Source organism: Aquarana catesbeiana, linkage group LG12 (assembly GCF_042186555.1).
Source record: "Aquarana catesbeiana isolate 2022-GZ linkage group LG12, ASM4218655v1, whole genome shotgun sequence".
In the NCBI taxonomy this organism is placed as follows: domain Eukaryota; kingdom Metazoa; phylum Chordata; class Amphibia; order Anura; family Ranidae; genus Aquarana; species Aquarana catesbeiana.
In genome coordinates this window covers 204,063,265-204,084,895 of record NC_133335.1, presented here as the reverse complement: position 1 = coordinate 204,084,895, position 21,631 = coordinate 204,063,265, and the positions used below count along the sequence as shown (strand labels likewise).

The following is a 21,631-nucleotide window of genomic DNA, read 5'->3' as shown; positions in this document are numbered from 1 at the left end:
CTGACTTTGACAGACATCTGTGCGGGTTCATGCACAGATGTCTATTGAAATCGCCCCCTAAGTCACCAAAAGTAGTGCAGGAACTACTTTTGGGAATCGGTACGGCGCCGCAAAGTCGCCATCGCACAGATTCGGATGGTGCCATTGCCGGCAATAGGGTCCGATTTGACATGTCAAATCTCATGTTAAATTGGCCCAATGTGAACGTGAGCTCGATCCCACATAATCTTTACCATGGTATTGTCATTTTTTAAATCTTCAACTTTTATTAAAACTGTTCCTGATGACCCTGACGACGCAATAAAGGTCCTTGTTCAGGCACAACTCTCTATCTCTAACTTATGCTCCTGTATTGTCATCCACTCTTCCAACATGGACTACAAGTCACCTTCAAGAAAATCCACTCAGAACTATGCAGACATGGCTGTAATACCACCGTAAGTGGCTACAAAGATCCTGCAGGAAATCAGCAGCACTGAGTTATAACAAAGAATCAAAAAGGTGAAAACTAGTATGTAAACATGAAGTCCAGGTATGGTATATTTTTACATAGTTGCATTGGTCCAATGTTACTATTTATATACCATGTTCTAAATCAATGCAAAGTATTCTCTGAATTGCTGATTGTGATGATATTTCCTGCACGATGTTCCTTTTTAATCCCCTTAGCTGCTGGACACGAGATACCACCCCCCCCCCCCCTTATACAGGTGCATCTCATAAATTTAGAATATCATGAAAAAGTAAATTTATTTTAGTAATTCAATTCAAAAAGTGAAACTCATATATTTTATATAGATTCATTACATACAGAATGATATATTTCAAGCAGTTCTCTTTTTTTATTTTGATGATTATGGCTTACAGCTAGTGAAAACCCAAAATTCAGTATCTCAGAAAATTAGAATATTACATAAGACCAATAAAAATAAAGGATTTTTATTACAGAAATGTTGGCTTACTGAAAAGTATGTCCATGTACAGTATAGTATGCAGTCTATACTTGGTTGGAGCTCATTTTGCATGATTTACTGCATCAATGCGGCGTGGCATGGAGGCGATCAGCCCGTGGCACTGCTGAGGTGTTATAGAAGCCCAGGTTGTTTTGATAGTGGCCTTCACGTTGTTTGCATTGTTGGGTCTGGTGTCTCTCCTCTTCCTCTTGACAATACCCCACAGATTCTCTATGGGGTTTAGGTCAGGCGAGTTTGCTGGCCAATCAAGCACAGTGATACCATGATCATTAAACCAGGTATTGGTACTTTTTGGCAGTGTGGGCAGATGCCAAGACCTGCTGGAAAATGAAATCCGCATCTCCATAAAGCTGGTCAGCAGATAGAAGCATGAAGTTCGTGGTAGAGGGCTGCCCTGGCTTTGGACTTGATAAAACTCAGTGGACCAACACCAGCAGATGACATGGCTCCCCAAATCATCACTGATTGTGGAAACTTTACACTGGACCTCATGCAACTTGGATTCTGTGCCTCTCCACTCTTCCTCCAGACTCTGAGATCTTGATTTCTAAATTAAATGCAACATTTTCCACAGCCTGTGATGATTTGGGAAGACCTAAACAATAGTGTAATTCCCCTTTTATTAATGCGCAATTTTTAAAAGCAATCCATAATGCACTTACATTGCGGGATAACGTATCAGCCAGAGAGCAAAAGGAACTTCCACCCTTACACAAGTGCAGTCCTTGGAATGCAAATGTGCGTTCCACCTAACAAGAGTAACACAGTGGAAGAGATGTAGATTGGTCCTGATCAACGTGCTTTGTCAATCATACGGATGTCAGTGGGAGTAGCATGAAGCATTGGTGGTGCTTGCCACACATGAGCCTCAGGTTCGATTCCCAGCCAATGTGGTCATGGTCTTTATGTTTTATAGCCACACTCAGTCCCGCATTTTAAATTCAGCGGAATGTGTCAAGGCACATGTTTATTGCCTCGCATAGAGAAAGCATTATATATTAGGCTTCATTCACGCAGCCATATTGATTTACACAGGATCTTGCTGGCAGCACGATCCTGTGTTAAAAAAAAAAAAATCCATAATTAGAGCTGCACGATTCTGGCTAAAATGAGAATCGCGATTCTTTTGCTTAGTAGATCACGATTCTCGCGGCGTAACATCATCTTTCACATTAAAACACAAAAATTGGGCTAACTTTACTGTTTCATTTTGTTTTTTTTTTAAATTCATTGAAGTGTATTTTTTCCCAAAAAATTGGGTTTGAAAGACCACTGCGCAAATACAGTGTGACATAAAATATTGCAACAATTGACATTTTATTCCCTAGGGTCTCTGCTAAAATTTATATAATTTTGGGGGGTTGCAAGTAATTTTCTAGCAAAATATATTGATTTTAACTTAAGAAAGAAGTGTCAGAAAAAGATTTAGACTTTAAGTGGTTAAACTTCCTGCATTTACACATTGTTTAAAAACTTGGCAGACTGCCTGGATTTTTTTCTTTACACACAGAAGTTTCCCTTTGATCTAAGAAGGAAGTTAGTTACAATGTTTCATTTAAAAAAAAATGGCAGACTGCCAGATGTTTTCTTTTGACAGCTGAGTGAGCAGATAAGTCTCTCTACTTGCTATATGAAAGAATCAGCAAACTCTGCAATAGAGATCGTCAGAGGGGTTGAATCGAGATCACGATTTTTTAATGATTAATTGTGCAGCTTTAATCCATATACTGTAATGTTTGTGCTAACATTTACAGTGTTAATGGACCCTATTGGCGATCTTTATTGCTCAGTGCCAGCATGTAAAAAATCAACAACGTGAAACAATTAGCACTGCTGATTACACACTATTAATATTTACATGTCAGCCCTAAATGAGTCAACTGTATGGAGATACGTGTGCAGACTAATCTCCTACCTACACGTTGTTGATATTTTACATGTTGCCCCTGAGCAACAGAAGCAGCTAATAAGGTCCATTTACACGGGACGAAGGTGAATGTTAGCACATTTACTTACATGTGTACATCATACAGAAACCTTTTAAGCGGGCTCTTGCTTCCAGAACAAGTGTTAATAAAGCATTAAATACGGCCCAGCCCCCCCCCCATCATCATCAGCGATATTGATGGGGGAATCCTCCCCGCTGAGCTATTGCCTTCTGACAGTGGGGAGACCTCCCTGTTGTCAAAATACACTAATCGGCACTGCTAGCTACAGCCAATGGTGCTGATCAAGCAGGGGAAAATCCAGCAGGTTGGTTGTCCATACATCGGTCAAAATTGCCCCGTCCCTGCTGAACCGGACAAATTTCGATCCACTTATGGCCAGTGTAAGGGCTGCATATGTTCTTTTTCAGCCAAACTGCATAAATAAGACCATTGTGTACAAAAGTTATGATGTGTTTAAAATACTATTAATTTGGACGTTATGGAAAAATAATAATTTAAAGTCTTATATTCCTAGGCTTTCACTTGTAATAATGTCCATGGCTGGTCAAGAAGCTAACAAGAGGATTTCCGGCCAAAAACAAACTCTAAACCTACTCTCTGCCTCATCACCCCACATGGGTGTTGACCCTGCGACCCTCTACCTGTTGTGAAACTACAGGACCCATGAGGCATTGAAAGGCTGACACTTGCAAGCATGACTCCCAAAGGCAATGCCAAGAGGCATGATGGAAATTGGCTCCCAAAGGCAGAGGCATGATGGGACTTGTAGTTCTGCAGCATCTGGAGGACCGCAGGTTGGACACCCATCTATCTAACCCTGTAAAGCAAAAATCGCTATACTTCTCTATTCTGCAGCTGATCCGATCCTGTCTCCAGTGGCGGAAGCTGTGTGCAGGAGAGAACCGACAATGGCTTTGAAATGCCCGGGAAGTGACGTCACACATAGGGGGGTTATTTATAAAAGGCAAATCCACTTTGCACTACAACTTGGAAGTGCAGTCGCTGTAGATCTGAAATAAGGGGAATCTCTGCTGACTTTATCATCCAATCATGTGCAAGCTAAAATTCTGTTTTTATTTTCCTTGCATGTCCCCCTCAGATCTACACCGACTGCACTTGTAGTGCAAAGTGGATTTGCCTTTAGTAAATCAACCCCATAGAGTTACTATGGGGCTTCTGTTGTCAGCTGCCTTTCCTGCACACTCCTCCACACTGAAGCCACCGCTGACAGCTCAGCATGGGACTGGACCGGAGCGGCTGCAGAACAGGTAAGTAGAGCGATTTTTGCTTTACAGGGCTGGATGGATTAGGAATAAAATGTGGCTGAGAGTAGGTTTAGAGGTAGTTAGGTTTTGACTGGAATTCCACTTTAAGTCATCAGCCTCTCTGCAGCAGGTCCCACAAGCTAAATCTGGTCAGACAGATGGGCCAGTAGTAGCTGATGAATGCATAGCATGGGCCATAACTCTCCTTCAAAAGTTATTTTAAAGAACGATGTGGTGGTAGACATGTTTTTTTCTGGAGCGCCTTTTTCAAACAGCTGTTCAGAAAACAGGCATCCAGTGTGCCCATTAATGGCTGTGATCTGAGCAGTTATTAGGTGGCTCAGATCACAGGCAGTGTATAGAGCTGATTGGAGCAGCTCTGTACCTTGTGGTCGCTGCGATGACCAATCGCAGTCATCACAAAAAAAAGGATGATTTTTAGAATTCTCCCCTTTCGCTCACAACGGAGAAGAGCGAGCAAGTTAATCATTAGTAAAAGATGGCAGGCAGCAGCAGATACTCAATGTATTTATTGGATTGTGGAATACTTTTTAACCCATTTACTTCACATCTCCCCTGTACATTATATCCCCATCCTGCCTGTGTTTTTTTATATATATAGATATATATATCTATATATATCCCTTGACCTCTTCCCTCTGTGTATGACCTGTATGTGCTCTATCTAGTGCACCATTACCAAGCTACATGTTTTAACCACTTCAATAATAGCATGTTTCTATATTTCCAAAAACGTGTGGGGGAAAAAAAAGGATCACCTTGAAATGCATGGTTTCCAAAGAGCCTGTGATTTCAGTGTACGGGCTCAGTGGCCACAACTATCCGGCCACAGCTGTCATTCTCAGCCTCAGGAATCAGTAGATGCTTCTCAGTGGGATTTACATGGTGGCTAAACGCCTATACAAATGTAGCCTTATACATGGGGAAATGTGCATTTATCACAGAGATCTACTACATTGGGTTTTTTTTTTTGTTTCTTTTTGCCTTGACAAATGCTTTAGGCTATTGAGTTCTGCTACAGTGCATCTGGAAAGTATTCACAGCGCTTCACTTTTTCCACATTTTGTTATGTTACAGCCTTATTCCAAAATGGATTCAATGAATTATTTTCCTCAAAATTCTACAAACAATACCCCATAGTGACAACGTGAAAGAAATTTATTAGGAATAAAAAAATACCATGTACATAAGTATTCACAGCCTTTGCTCAATACTTTGTTGAGGCACCTTTGGCACCAATTACAGTCTCAAGTCTTTTTGAGTATGATGCTAGAGGATTGGCACACCTATTTTTTGGCAGTTTCTCCCATTCTTTTTTGCAGGACCTCTCAAGCGCCATCAAGTTGGATGGGGAGCGTCAGTGCACAGCCATTTTCAGATCTCTCCAGAGATGTTCAATCAAGTGAAAAAATTGTGGGGGGGGGGGGGGGGGGTAGGGGGGAAAGATCACTGTGGAATGCATACTTTCCAAAGAGCATCCTTTTTTTTTTTTTTTTTTTTTTTTTTTTTGAGCCTGTGATTGCAAGCTTTTGAGGAAGGCCTAAAGCCGAAACACGTCAGCATTTTGGGATGATGTTATTGCTGTAATGCTTAAATAAATATTTTCTATGGGGAAGCTGTCAAGTTGCCAGCCTGTACTTTCTAGAGATGTTCAATCAGGTTCAAGTCTTGGCTCTGGCTGGGCCACTCAAAGGCATTCAGAGTTGCCCCGTAGCCACTTCCTTTTTATCTTGGCAGTGTGCTTGGGGTCTTTGTCCTGTTGGAAGATGAACCTTCGCCCCAGAGCGCTCAGGAGCAGGTTCTCATCAAGGATTTCTCTGTACATTGCTGTATTCATTTTTTCCTCAATCCTAGTCTCCCAGTTTCTGCCGCTGAAAAACATCCCCACAGCATGATGCTGCCACCACCATGTTTCACTGTAGGGATGGTATTGGCCAGGTGATGAGCGATGCCTGGTTTCCTCCAGACATGACACTTGCCTTTCAGGCCATAGAGTTCAATCTTTGTTTCATCAGACCAGAGCATTTTGTTTCTCATGGTCTGAGAGTCCTTCGGGTGCCTTTTGGCAAACTCTAGGCGGGCTGTCATGTGACTTCCATCTGGCCACTCTACCATGCAGGCCTGAGAGGGGGAGTCCTGCAGAGATGGTTGTTCTTCTGCAAGGTTCTCTGGTTTTCACAGAGAAATGCTGGAGCTCTGTCAGAGTAACCATTAGGTTCTTGGTCACCTCCCTGACCGAAGGCCCGTACACACGATATGAACATCGGAAGTAAAATTTCATCTGACGAACGATCTGCCGATTTTCGGATTGTTAGAACCGTGCTTCCGACAGCTGATTCTGGTTTTTTGTCAGACAAAAGCTGGATGTGCAGATTATAAAATTCTTGTACGTGAACTCAACGTCCAATTTTCATTTAATTAGTATGAAAAAAAATCGTAAAAGCAAGACTACACATGCTCAGAAACAAAAGAATACATACAAAACTAGTCAACGCATTACGTCACTTCTGAAGTTGTATTCTGTCATACGAGGATTTTTGTATGGTAAGTGACCTCGTCACTTTTGACAGACTAGCATGCAACAAAATAAATCGGATAAACGGTCGTGTGTGTGTGTGTGTGTGTGTGTGTGTGTGTGTGTGTGTGTGTGTGTGTGTGTGTGTGTGTATGAGGCTTAAGGCCCTTCTCCTTTGATCACTTAGTTTGGCCGGAAGGCCTGCTCTAGGAAGAGTCCTGGTGGTTCCAAACTTCTTCCATTTATGTATGATGGAGGCCACTGTGCTCATTGGGGCCTTCAATCCTGCAAACGATTTTCTGTACCCTTCCCCAGATCTGTGCCTCGATACAATCCTGTCTTGGAGGTCTACAGACAATTCCTTGGACTTCATGGTTTAGTTCAGGGATCCTCAAACTATGGCCCTCCAGCTGTTGCGGAACTACACATCCCATGAGGCATTGTAAAACTCTAACATTCACAGACATGACTAGGCATGATGGGAATTGTAGTTCCTGAACAACTGGAGGGCCGTAGTTTGAAGACCCCTAGTTTAGTTTGTGCTCTGACATGCACTGTTAGCTGTGGGACCTTATATAGACAGGTGTGTGTGTGTCTTTGCAAATCATGTCCAATTAACTGAATTTACCACATGTGGACGCCAATCAAGTTGTAGAAACATCTCAATGATGATCAGTGGAAACAGGATGCAACTGAGCTCAATTTTGAGTGTCATTGCAAAGGCTGTGAATATTTATGTACATGTGATTTTTTTTTTTTGTTTTTTTATAAATTTACAAAGATTTCAAACTAACTTCTTTCACATTGTCATTATGGGGTATTGTTTGTAGAATTTTGAGGAAAATAATGCATTTAATCCATTTTGGAATAAAGCTGTAACATAACAAAATGTGGAAAAAGTTAATACTTTCCAGATGCATTGTATAGCGTGCTGCGATCAGCTCATTACATGGAATAGGTTGGTGATCACGTTGTTATAGTAACACACGGATCCTATAACGGCCATGAGATGCTTTGCCTATTTGCTGTCTTTCCTATCGTGTCACAATCACAAAGCACACTGTACTGAATTGCAACAACAAAGCAGTGGAAGACTACTCTACAAAGTGTTTTGCTGCATCTCTGTTTTCTTATCTATAAAAATCCAAAGGGTCATTCACCTTTGAGCCACAATTATGCGTGCGTTTACAGTCATCAGACTTGGCAGGCTGAAATAGTCTTTAAAAGTAGTATATTGGTTAGAAGCGAGTGCATCTAAATGTACGCTCTAGGGTTTATGCACACGGGGTGTATGATTTTTACATAGGATCTGACATGAAAACTTGACCATATGCATGTAACATTTGTGCTAATGCTACATGCCTACAGCACAAATGTACCCTATCTAAGATGCATACAACTCCTGCTGCCTAGTGTCTTTGGTTACTAGGAGGCAGGCAGCCCTGCCTCCTGGCATCCTCAGTTGCTAGGACACAGGCATCTCTTGCTGCCTATCATCCTTGGTATTCAGGACCTCTTTGCTAAAAGTATGTAAAGCAGGGGTGTCAAACCCAGTTTCATCGTGGCCCACATCTGCATCTATGGTTGCCCTCATGTCACAAGGCTGGTTGTATCTCGGTTGCGCACTGCCTGGAGAGCTGGAGGCGGCGAAATGGAGTTCTTCCATGTTCTGGCTGCAAAACTGGGTGCGAGGGTCACCTGACAAGGCCTGGTGGGCTGGATTCAGCCCACGGGCCTTGTGTTTGAGAAATATTATATATAATATACAGGGCTTTTTTTCAGCAGGAACGTGGGGGAACGCAGTTCCGGCACCTCCAGCACTGAATGCATATAAAGGCAAGGGGTGCTGGAGGGTCTATTGATGCTGAGAGGATCTGTTTTTGCATAGGAAGGGGAGATCTATTGTGGCTGGGGTGGATCTTATGTTGTTGGGGGTATGTGGTTACTGGGAGGGATCCACTGTTGAGGGAAGGTCTATTGATGCTGGCTATAAACAAGGCCTGGGGAATGCCCAGGAAAAAAATTCCAAGCCTACTTACCACCAGCTCGCAGACAACCAAATTAACCTGCTAACAGTATGCGCTAAAAACAGGGGTTTAGTCCAGACGCATTTGCAAACGCATCCGTAAGCCACAGAGCCTTGTCACGGCACCCTGATATCTGTGGTCCTAACACTAAAATATGAGTGTCCCCACAGTGGAGGCACATGCATTCTGATGGATAAATGAGAGCAGGTGGACTGAAGGGCAGCCCATCCCTTCTTAAAGGTACAGGAGCACACCAGACACCCAGCAAATAGCACAATGGCTGCAAAGGTGCTGGTGCGTTGCTGGACCAATACACACAGCAAGGTGATCTCAAAAAACTTGCCACCACCCTCATTTATAGCTGGCTATCGCAGTAAGCGGTATTGGAGGGCTACAAACAGATATAAACAAGGCCTGAGGAATGCCCAGGAAAAAATTCCAAGCCTACTTACCACCAGCTCGCAGACAACCAAATTAACCTAACAGTATGCGTTAAAAACAGGTTTAGTCCACACGCATTTGCTGGCTGCTGGGGAATCTATAGTTTCTGGAGGGAATCTATTTTTGCAGGGGTGTCTATTGTTGCTCAGGGTGGGTATTATGTTGCAGGGAGTCAATCGTTGCTAGGAGGGATCTACTGTTGAGGTAGGGGGTCTAATGTTGCTGGCTGTTGGAGGGTCTATTGATGCTGGTTGGTGGGAGTCCATTGCTGCTGGGGTGGATCTAGTGTCACTAGGGTATCCATTGTTGCTAGATTACTTTTTTACTGCCATTCTTGTTATCATTAACACATTCCATACAAAATACTTAGAACCACAAAACGATACTTGGTTCTCTATTCTCTAAAAGGGGTGGTACTGGAAGGTGGGTAAGGTGTGGAACAAAGGAATTGTGTAGGGGCCAGAGTCAAGGGGTGACTCAAAAGGGAGGAGTTCCTGCACCCATTCTCTGAGAAAAAAGCCCTGATTAAAAAAAAAAAAAAAAAATATATATTTTTTTTTGTACAGGTTAGCACAAATAGAGTCCATAGCCAGGACTGTAGATTCCGATTTTAACTTTTTACCTAGCTCCAGATTAAGGAGCTTTGCACATGAGCCATTAGCATAACACAACTGCGTTGCACGAGTCCTAAGAATTATGGAGGTAAAAAAAAAAAACAGTAGTCAAAAGAAACACAAAGTAGCATTGAAGGGTTTGTAAAGCTAATCACTAAAATCTCATGTGAGCTTGAACATTTTCAATATTGTTAAATCTGCAGCTTTCATTAAAATACCCGGTGATCCTGCCATAAAGGTCTTGTTCAGGTACTTCCTGCAATAGGGTGACTGTCCCTGCCTTCCAGTTGTGCTCCTGTATTGTGATTTTGTCAGACAAAAATTCTAGTGCAGTCTACATGTCACTATCAGGAAACTTTGATAAGCTGTGCAGTTATTACTGTAATGGATGTAGATAAGTAGATGCAGGAAATCAGCAGCATTGACATGCAACAAATGATGAAAAAAAAAAAAAGTAAATACTAGTTACTTATTGAAAGAAAAAGTCAACTGTTCATGACACACAGTGCTTTAGCAAACAATGTCATTCGGGTTAAGTATACAAACTGCACCATGAAGCTGATGTGTATCTTAATCATATAGTACAGGCTGTATATTTATTGAACATGGGTTATCGGCCGGTATTTTCCGGTGACTGGACACTGGCAAAGCTTTGCTTGACATACACATGTGATTTCACCATTGCTAAAGTGAAGGAATCCCCAGAGGGGTCTGGGTGCCATCCGCAAAGTAAACACTGAGGGTTGCTGATCCAGCAACCATTGGATAGCCCATGGCAATAAGAAAACTTCTATCAAGATCGGACTGCTTAAGAAAAGAAAAAAGAAAAAAAATAATATCCAAAAGGAGAAGAGGAAGGGCACCTTTTGCGCAGAGCAGAGCCAAATGTCACATATGTGCCTATTCAGTTTCTGCCCAGCAAACACTTTTTTTTGACCTGGACGACCCAAGAGTATGCGGGTGTAACTGGACACGGAAACATTTATAACCGCCGGTCCATGAGGCTCCATGGACCTTCCATATCAGGTTTGCCTATCAGTTTTTTAGGTGGCCCTAATCAGAAGGTCCATGGAGCCCTATGGCGCAGCCAATGTAAATGCCTGTTCGAAAGGGACCTAAGAACACTAGCAAAAAACTGGGGTCTTACAGAGTGAGTGGGGGTTATGATTGCCCTGCCCTAGGGGGGTGTCCCATCACCTGAAGGTAGCCTGCCATGGTCTATGACTTCAAGCCCTGTGTCCTGTACTGTACCATTAAGATTAAAGTTTTGGCTATAGACACTCAGTGAAATCAAACTGAAAATTCTCTGCAAGAGAAGAAAAGAAGACTCACCTTCCTGGCAGCTGGCATGTTGAATCTCATTTCTCTTACCAAAGATCTGGGCCCTACTGTTATTTGATACTTCCTTGTATGTCGGGTGGTGCTTCCTCTGTTAGGTGCCGTGGTTTCTCCTCCCCATCCCTGTATTCTATAGTAATCTAGGGTTCTGAGGGAGAAACCTGCAGGGAACTTTGTTTGACTTAGTTAGATAAAAGGGCATGGATGCTTTAAGGGGAACCCGTCCGGAAAAAAGAAGTACCATTGCTTTTTTTTTTTTTTTAGGAGCAGCCTTTTTTTCTCTTCGCAACAATTTTAGACACAGCCTTATTAGTGACCCACTAAGTCTGCCCAAGAACATCATCTGATCTGGTGGTTTCTAGAACCCATACTTCTATAGTCAGGATGAATATGCCAAGCTGGTGCCCCCCCCCATGAACAGCACAGCACAAATGAATCCTCCTATTAACATTTCATATTTAAAAGTGTAAAGAAATCATTTAAAAAGTATTTTTTTACTTAAACATTAGAAGATTAAAAAACTTCACAACAGAATGCCGCAGCCACAAAGGAAAGCGTGTGTGATCAGCACAGGGCCAATCAGTACTGTCCAGACAGAAGGTCAGGGGTCCTGCAGCCTCAAGGGCAGTCAGAAGAGAATGAAAATTTCTCCTACAAGCTTTAACCAGACACAGAGAAGTCACAAGACTGCTATACACTGCTGATGAGAAAAGGTATTTAGCAGTTTATATTTACTAAAATAACTGCATTTCCGGGTACTGTGGGAGACCAGATATAGTGAATGCAGGCTCCTGGGTTTAGTAACATGTTAGGTTTGTATTAAGTAGAAAAGGGATAAGAACCACTATGATGTTTTTACCCTGTGTGTTTTCACTGGGGAGATTCACCCTCTTAACCCCAGCTGAACACATATACGTGGCAGCACAACAGTGGGCTTTAAGGCCAAGCTGCCATATATCCCTACAGATGGTGCCCCTTATTTGTGCTGGAAGCATGCTCACCCAGCAATGTGGCCGCATTGTTACCGACTGCTCCTGGTCAGTATTTATAATCAGGAGTCCGTGGGGTGGGTTTCCAACCAGGTGATCGCTTTGACAGCCAATCACAAGATCCAGAAGGCTATGCAACGCCTCCAGTGTTAGGAACCTTTAAAGGGTCAGCTCTTGCCAGCTGGACAGATGGTGAGGAGGAATGTAAACTTTTATTTTTTAAGTGTCATTGGTCCAGGAGTCAAGGGACAATCTTCCAGGGGAACGGGAACTAAAGCAAATTTTCTCCAGTGGAGTACAGATGGAAAAAGAAATAAAAATAAAAGTTTAGCTATAGCTACACTTGAAATTTATGAACACAAAAGTGCTGCAGTTCAAGCTTTTACCACAAGGTGGAGTCAAACTTCTAATTAACCTGTAGTCTGTATTTGAAATTGAACTCCAGTAATGTACTTGTGTGACCTCTAAAATACACATTAAACATATTTCTAAATTAATTTAATATCAGCCTCCTGTCATCCCTTGTACAGAAGGAAAAAAATGAATGTCAGCACTACAAGCTGATCGAGTGTGGGTGATGACAGGAGAAATAATGAAAAGTGGAAGGAACAAAGAGACGACTTCATACATTAGTGGCGGCTCCTTCATTGTCCAACCAGCATGCTGGAGGTGTACAAGGAGCTGCTTTAGCTTCAAGTCCCAGGCCTGACCATTTCGTCGTTATGATGTACACACACCAGCCAAAGTTTTCATTCTGTTCAAACGCTGTTAGCCTGGAGTTAAGCTTTACTGTTATTCCCTAAAGCATGCACTCTATATAGACGCAATTTCACAGAACAAATAAAAACACAGAGCCACATATCCGCCTCTCGTCTTTATTCACCGTACCATTTTCATTAATTTATTGCTACGGAGATATAAGCAGAGGTGCCAGTGTTTGTGTTAACAAGGTAAACCGACCATTTATCCCCTTTCTCAGAGGGCAATTAAAGGGGTGCCCCGTCCAGCTTTATATTTCACATCATTTGCCCATAGAAACTGCCTCCAAAGCACAATTGAAAGACACTTCATATTGTAGAGCCGAGATTTTATCTTTTTTTGTTGTTGTTGGACAGCCCATAACTAGAGGAGCACCAAACAGCTGCACCTTGGAGTCCGTTATCTATAGAACATTCTACATGGACAACCCATTAAATAATACAAGAGCAGCCCTACATATCTTGGTTCATCACCTGCTCTAAAGTAGAATTGTGGCCAGGCTTTGGACATTAATGTATTTAGAAAAAGATTCTTAGCACACAGCAAAATTAGCGTTAAATCAAGTCCCTACTGACATCTATAGCGGCAGGCACTGTGAAGCAAATCATCCTCAAGGTTCACAGCACCAATGTCTGTTTTCTCAGCAACTCTGCTAATCCCACCCCACCCCACCCAGTGACTTGGCAGTATTACAGCCTTCTAATCCCTAATGCTCCAATAGATAAGCAGGAGCTTTTAAGTGAACAACTTGAAGGATTTTTGGCTTTTGCTGTGAACGCCGTAGCAAAAAGCATTACAGGGCAATGGATTATCAGAAGTCAGCGAGTGCTTGTTTTGAAGCTTATTAACTGTAGGTTAACCCCTTGCTGATGCCTCCTGGTGACCATTTAAGTAGATCTGAACACCAAGAGGTGGCGCTCCAGCTCATGTGACCACTGTGATTGTACGTCACATGATCAGGAGCCCGTCCCACTGGCCCCCGATCGTAAATGATGGCCACTCTCAGCACAAGAGCAGAGCCCCAAGAACACATACAGTATGTGGCAGCACCCACTATGCTGCCATATATATGCATTGCACCAATAGGTCAAGGATCTATAAATACTTCCATGTTCATATCCTGGTCACAGGTCCACATTAAAGAGGAGATCTGGTCATAAAGTTATAAAGTACCTATTGAACTTCCTTATCAAATGACCCTTTAAAATGGGTTTTAGAAAAACCTCCGATACTATAGACAGATCTGTAACACAATCCTACATACAGTGTATTTAGATAAGCAGTCACAATACAAAGTTCTGCCCTTTGCATGGTATATAACCACTAGAAAAAAAATGTATTTATATACAAATTCAGTTATACGTTCCATTGGCACCATAACATGAGATCTTAATATTTACTTTGTATCTAACCCAAACCAACTGCCACCTACAGCAGCACCAGGGTGGGTTAACCCAGTACCAGGGCAGGTGCAGAAATATACTGTCCAACGTTCTATGATTGGCAACACAATTTTCACACCTTCCCATCCCTGAGAAATATTTAGGATTTTACCCCTCCTATTCTGGCAGTGTTGCCAGTGGTATTAAACAGGACCAGGCATTACCCTCCCATACAGTCACTCTGAAATGCATTTGTACCATTATCAAAAACCCTACTGAAAATATTTAACCAAAGTGGACAACTGTCCCTTGTTGGCAAAGTTTATGAACTGTAGCGTCAAGTGTTAAAAGATGTACACATGTTAGGCCTATTTTGAGCGGTGTCCTGGCGGCAGTGGAAAATTGGTATTCTGACGTACCTATAAACTCCATATCTTGAGTACAGTGCAGGAGTGGATTTTTAGACCATGGCTTATATACCACTATCCTCAGATGGACACTGGCAAAAACTCTGCCCCAGTGTATCTATACAACACCTGCCCTTTCCGTTTTAGCAAGCAATAAGGAGAACACAAGAAAAAGAGGGAAGGGGGACCTGTACTCCAAGATATAGAATTTACAGGTACTTCAACAGTCCTGATATCTTAGAAGTACAGTACAGCACATAGTAGTTAGACTATGGGATGTCTTCAAGCAATAATTTGAGGGGTGGGCATCAAAATCCAAAAAAGCAGCAATAGACACACAGGGAAAACAATAAGGATCAACAGAACTGAAAATAATTGACAGTAGAAGCACATTGGGGCCTAAGCACAGATTGGTAGAGGTTCAACCTAAAAAAAAAATATTTTAAAAACATGGATGGAGAACCAGATGGTGTCCCTGCAAACTGAGAAAAAAAAAAAACCAGATGCTTGATGCTGGAAAAAAAGGCCAAAAACCCCATCATCTTTGGGATAACAGGCAAAGGTATGGAAGGAGTGCCTCGTTTCCTGAGGGCAGAAGCCCTAGAAAAAAAAAAGCTGGGTGCAAGAGGAGAGAGGAATCCTATAGAGAGAGATCAATTTCCAAGGAAAGCCATGGCAGACAGTCATGGATGACAGCCCTGAGCCCATCCATATCAAACTGATATGTCTACAAGGCAGGACATGGAGAGGAAGAATGATGTTCCCACAGAAAGAGCACCAGGGCTTCCAAGATATTTTATCCCCATGTAGCGTTCGAAAGAAAAAAAATAAAAAAGGGGTGCTTCCAAGAAAAAAAAAAAGGGGGGGGGGGGGGAGCAGAGACAGAACTATGGCTGCCAGGAGTAAGGAAGTGAAGGTAGTTTAGCTCTGATTGGGTACCAGCACCTGAAGAAGGCCCCAGAGGCTCACACAAGATTGCAGCAGGTGAGGAAGAGGAGCCACTTCTTGCAAAGAAGAGTGGACAAGAGCCAAGGTTTTAGGAAGAGACGATACAAGGCCGAACCAAAACCTCCAGGGTATCAATGGCTAGAAGTTTGGCGATTCCAAAACAGAAGTTGCAGGATGAGGAACGGAAGCAAGTTCTAGGAGAGGGCTCCCTAGCATTATACTAGGTAAGAATTACCTCACATGATAGGTTGCAGAGTATTTGGGGGGGAAATCACCTGCTCTGCAAGGAGTCCAAATCAGTGGGAAGGAGTGGTGTCGGGCTAAGACCTTGCTTCAGAACAGGGGAAAAGCTATAAACCTGAAAGACGTTTCTTCAGGTCCTGCAACAGGAATCTCGCTAGTTGTTCCATGTGCTCCCACTCACAAGTGCCATCGCTCAGTCAGGATATTCCCTTGCGCTGTACTCTCAAGAAAGATGCGGATTGAGGGGGTTCAGCATGTCTGGTGTGAATGAATGGCAATAACCCAGGCGCTAACCAACTACATCACTAGCCAGAGAGGAACCCAGTAGTGGGATGGAAGAAAATAGGTTTAAATAGGTGAATGCTATAACATTACCTAAAAGATCAAGTCAAGTGAGACAATGAACTCTAGGGGCAAAACACTTAGCTTACCCCATAACCTGTGCCTTCAAACGAACATGTGTGCTCAGCACTGCGGTGCGTCTTGTAGGATAAAAGCATATAATTTAGTGTGTACTACAAATCCAAGTAATGAGCCAAGAAGACATATAGAGCCAGGAACTGGTATGTAAAAAGTACAGGGAAACCGTCTTTCCATGTCGCTGGTGCTATCCAGAGTACACCCCCTCCCCCCCTCACAGTGGGCAGTCAGGGGGCCTTTATGCCATAAAAATGGATCACAGTCCCGGACCTGCAAAGCACCCTGCTAACTCACCTGTGCCAAGGTGAGCATCAAATGTAGAATCCAGTGCCTGAAGCAAGAATTTTAGGCGGGCCCAGTTGCTGCAGAGTCCAAGTACGATTTCATTGGTCAGTCTTTTAAGTGTAGACTAACGTTCCTTAAGTCACTGGTTGAGCAGGCCTTTTTTTGACTGAATCAGATGACAGTCTGGTGTTTTATGCGCAGCAAATGAGCACTGGGGATAACTGATCTGGAAACCGCTAGTGAGCCATGAGGTAATAGGCAGTCAGTTCTTGGCAGAAAGGTCAAAAGGAAGAGAGAAAAACTGGTGAGAACAACAGGAAAATCATCTGCCACATGAAAAGGGGTCTATCACCTACAAACACCAGCAAAAAAAAATGGAGCCTCACAAAGTGGGCAGGGATATATGGATACGGTTACATGCATCAGATGTTAACACGTTTCAGCCTTGTTAACATCGGTGTGAACAAGGCCGACAAGGCTGAAACCTGTTAACATCTGCTGCATGTAACCATGTCTTTTATGGAGAACTAATAAACCTTGAAGATTTTAAAAAGAGCAAGTAAGGAGTTGTGGATTGCTTTTTACTAATACTATGCTTGCAGCTTGCGCCTGCTTATCCTGCACCCGACTGCTCAGGGATATCTCTTCAATGTCATTTGGGTTGTAGCACTAGAACTTTGCTGTATGTCCCAGCAAAGCTTTTGCCAATGCCGAATCACCTGAAGGTAACAGCATATAATCCGTGGTCGAAGAACAAACCCCTGTGTCCTGTCCATTTAAGATAACTGATTTGGTTTGCATTTTACAACTGATTTTAATGCAGAAATCCAGGAAGACCAAAGATTTTCAGATGCTTGCCTGGAGTTCCGGTTTACGCTCTTTTCCAGTTTCTCCTGGGCTAAGGAAACAGCACTTGCAAATCTGCACCATCGCTCTTTTGTAATCATTATAGAGCCGGTTTGGACATTTGTACAAGAGTCAAAAAAAATAAATGGGGGGGTAGTTTAGAGTAACAGATTTCATCTGTCAGTCTTGTAGTGCAGACTAAATTGTCCAAAGAGTGTTTATTAAGCAGACTTTTTTTGGCTGAATCCGGTGTCTTTTGGGCAGCATAGGACAGCTCAGAATTAATTGTCCTATACCTGTTTTTTTTTTTTTTTTTTTTTTTGGCACAGCTTCCAGAGCTTTAAAAAGAAACTGGCCCAGGACACACTTGTAAGGTGAATGTAACATGCAGGCAAGTCCAAATGTCCCCATAAGCCTATAACCAGTTCAAAAAAATTAAGCCTGGGGCTCTTTTTTGGTTTCTGTAAGTAACAGAGACACGGTCCTTTCAGACACGTTAATGCCCAATTCAACCAAAGCTTTTTTTTTTTTTTTTCGTTCAGGACAGAGTAAGGCAGGGTTGTAACCTCCATCAGGTTTTACTTGCATTCAGAGTTCCCAGTGGGGAGATATTCCTTCACTTCCTATTGGGACAGGAAGTTATGGGAAATCTTTCCAGAGAGGACACAGACTTTTCTGCAAAATGAACAAGAACCTCCATCAGTTACTGCGGTCTGTGCCATCCTGTCCCAAGTGAAGCAAAGGGTCCACCAACCAGGTCATGGACAGCAATACACGTTTGACAGAAGTTTGTACTCTTCCCAATCTATCCAAAACATAAAAAAAAAAAAAAAAAAAAAAAAAAAGTGTTGGCTGGAGTTGGTTTATTTGAGAATAGAGTCAATTTTGTCATCGGAATCACCCATTGGCTTCTTACTCCAGCAGTGCAGTCTGCCACAACTACAAAGGAAGGAGAATCTCTTTGATGGATGTTTTATAAATCGCACAAAAGATACCAGGAAGAGCGAGTACAATATAATTCATCCCATAAAAATGTCCACTAATAACCAATATATCAGGTTTGGATGTAACACGTAGTTCAGAGTTTTATTGCTCTCCAGTAACCTACTTGACCTTTATGTAAATATTAATTTTGTTCTCTGTGCCTTCTGCTGCAAAATCCACTCAACAGAAAAGGAATATCTCTGAGACTAAAGTAAGCAAATAAGATGTAAAAGGATAACTGTGGTTATGTACAGTAATCCTTCAACTCCCCCCTCAACACAACTGCAAAGTCTTACAGCTTTCTGTCCACGTTCATGGCAGATACTCACTGTGCATCCATATGGGAAGCCATATAGCCACCCCTCTAAGCTCTCTCAGCTGGTCCCATACTACTCTGTGCATGTGCTGAAAAATCCCATTCATTGCTATGGAAAGGCCATCAATGCATCCCAATGACAGACATCCTCTCCTTAGAAATTAAAAGTATCTGCAGAGAATCAGGACCAGCAATAAGAGTCTACAAAGGCAGATGTGCAGCTCCCTGTGGGCCGCAAAGCGTAGATTTGGCTCAAGCGTGGACAAGAAAGTAGAAGGCTATGGGGTTGTGCTAGGGAGGGGTATTAATAGAGTTATCCTTCAAGGAAGTTCTTGACAACTCCTGCACAGGATGCGATATTACAACTGTCATACCGTAGACCAGGATGCTATAGGGGAACAGTCAGTGTCAGGCCATACATAAAGAGTTTGTGATGGTACAAAGTATCTAGGTAAAGTCTAATCTCTTCTTTATATAAAAAGACAGGTCCTCTACATCATGAGGAAGGCAGGTGGGGGTGGAAGACAAGTGGGACTTTGGCCCTCAAGAAGAGGTCTGTAGAGTTCTGGAAGACCCCAAAAACCACCCACAGCTGAACATACAAAACACAGAATTTGCAATCATTCAAAAAGTCTTTGACGTTTTCAACCGCTAGAAGTCCAATAAAAGACAGACGAAGGAGTGGTATTTCCTCCTGAGCAAATGTACAAAGTAGTATTTCTCAGACAAACAGGTGAATTGAGATTGGTCTTCGAGGACAACATACTGACAGCCAGTTTCTGATTTGTAGATAATGGGAGAAAAAAAGGAATAGGAGTACTTTATAAAAGGATTCAGCAGGCAACATTTTTCAGGAGCAGCAGATGTCGATCTGGGACCAGAATGCAATGGATGTCAGGCAACGTCTACTGTGGATTCATGGAGGCAAAACACTGGAGAAAGCATTTTTTTTTTTGTATGGTCACCAGGTTGGACCAACATTCCCACTTCAACCTATAGCTCAAAAAGAGCTGAAAGCCCGCAGAGGATCTGGAAAGTATTGCATCTGTGTCTGACATCTCAGGGGCTGTAAAACAGTTAGCTAGAGATCACTGTATAAGCTCCGATTGTCTTCCCTAGAGGTTGTCCCCAGGTTGGTATTGGGGCTCGGTGGCAGTGAAATAGTCTTCTAAGAATGCCTGTAGGTATTCAAACGTTGGCCGCTCTTCTGGGTCTTTTCGCCAACACTGCAACATCAGGTCATGGAGGGATTCAGGGCAGTCAGGAGGGCAGGGCATTCGATACCCACGCTCCACTTGGTCCAGTACCTCTCGATTCACCATCCCTGTGGGGCAGAGCAAATTGGATGTAAGAAAAAGCAGATGGGCAGAGGCATCCTTGAGTGGCTACAAATCAACATATTAAATCGTAAAAAATAGGTTAAGACACTATCACTTTGGCCTTTCAGACCACATTGACCATTGTTTGCTGATGGCCCACCTACACAGCAAGTTCTATACATACACATCTTTTATATATATCTTATCAGATTTTATATAGAAAGGGTTTTTTTAACTACTTTTCCAAAAAATTAGCAAGAAAAAAAAAAAAAAAAAAAAGAAGAGAAGAGAAAAAAAAAATGGGAGAAGAATGAAGCGCCACACAGGGTGACATAGCACATAACAGCCTCAGAAGGTATATGCAGAATGGCGCCTATGTGTAAGCAGCACAAAATAAAAACAGCATTTACAGTAGGTAAGTATAGTGGAAACGCACCTGGACAGGCCTATTAGCTACTCCACAGGTAACTACAGCGTAACCGTAACAATTACGGAGCAAGGCAAGGGCACATCACCTCTATCTGGTTAGACCAAATTGCTTCAAATTTGCGTGAGGAGTTACGTAGGTGATATGTATGGTTTTCAAAAGTTACATTTGTTCATTTCTGATATCTATTCATTCACAGTGGGGGTGTTGCAGACACCCATCAGGAAGCAATTAAAAGGTGATATTAAAGTTTTTGTTTTCTTCTTTAAACAACAAATATGTTATACTTACCTGCTCTGTGCAGTAGTTTTGCACAGAGCATCCCCGATCCTCCTTATTTCTTGAATCCCTCGCCAGCACTCTTGGCTCCACCCTTCTGGGGGATCGCTCCTGAGCTGCTGCTCTCCGTGTCCATTCAGATGCGTAGCTGTGGCTCGGCTCCAACCCCTCCCTCTTCTAACTGGCTCACTGGCTGTGATAGACAGCAGCAGGAGCCAATGTTTCCCGCTGCTGTTTTAGTAAATGAGGAGGGAGAGTCCCCGAAGAGCCGAGACTCTCGTGCACATCGCTGGATCCTGACGGGGCTCGGGTAAGTATTCAGGGGGCTGCTGCACACAGGTTTTTTTACCTTCACGCATTCTAAAAAACCTTGAGCCTTTAGAACCACTTTAACTTATGGGCTCCTATAATTGCAAGTGATAAATGTGAGTCAAAGCGGTTAGCAACTGCGTATCCTAAAATACATAGTAAGGGGCCGGGGGTCAGCGTTATAGCATAAAAAGATTCAGACTGAACAGCACCCCTTGCTGGTAACAGTGGAGCTTCGGGTGGACACAAATTCACCCATCCCTGCTCCCTCACTGTTGTCTAAGTAAGCTGCAGCGTGGGAGCTGATCCTTGAATAGGCAAAGTGGCAGTGTCTCAAACATAACAGCATTTTCATTAAAAACATTACCTCTGTACTTGTGACAGCAATCTCTGAAAAAGTATCATGATGGGTTACCTAGTTCCAGCAATGCTAAGTACACCCTCCTGTACTGTGAACAAACTGCTCATTCTGCTCTATACAGAGCTGGTCTCCAAAAATAACCTTGCATGGGTGGCCAGCTTTTTCACAGCAAAGAAAGATGCAATCACAGAGCTATGCTGCAGTAAACAGGAC

General features: G+C 42.7%; 1 protein-coding gene across 2 annotated transcripts in view; it reads right to left on the bottom strand.

Moving 5' to 3' along the window:
* Window positions 1-12,994: 12,994 nt before the first annotated feature.
* SRC (SRC proto-oncogene, non-receptor tyrosine kinase) overlaps window positions 12,995-21,631 on the bottom strand; it is a 116,255-nt gene continuing 107,618 nt past the window's right edge. For both annotated transcript variants that reach the window (XM_073606528.1, XM_073606529.1), the window contains one exon: window positions 12,995-20,047. In XM_073606528.1, coding sequence (XP_073462629.1) covers window positions 19,839-20,047 — 209 coding nt within the window. In that variant the 3' untranslated portion in view covers window positions 12,995-19,838. The remainder of the gene's footprint in view (window positions 20,048-21,631) is intronic.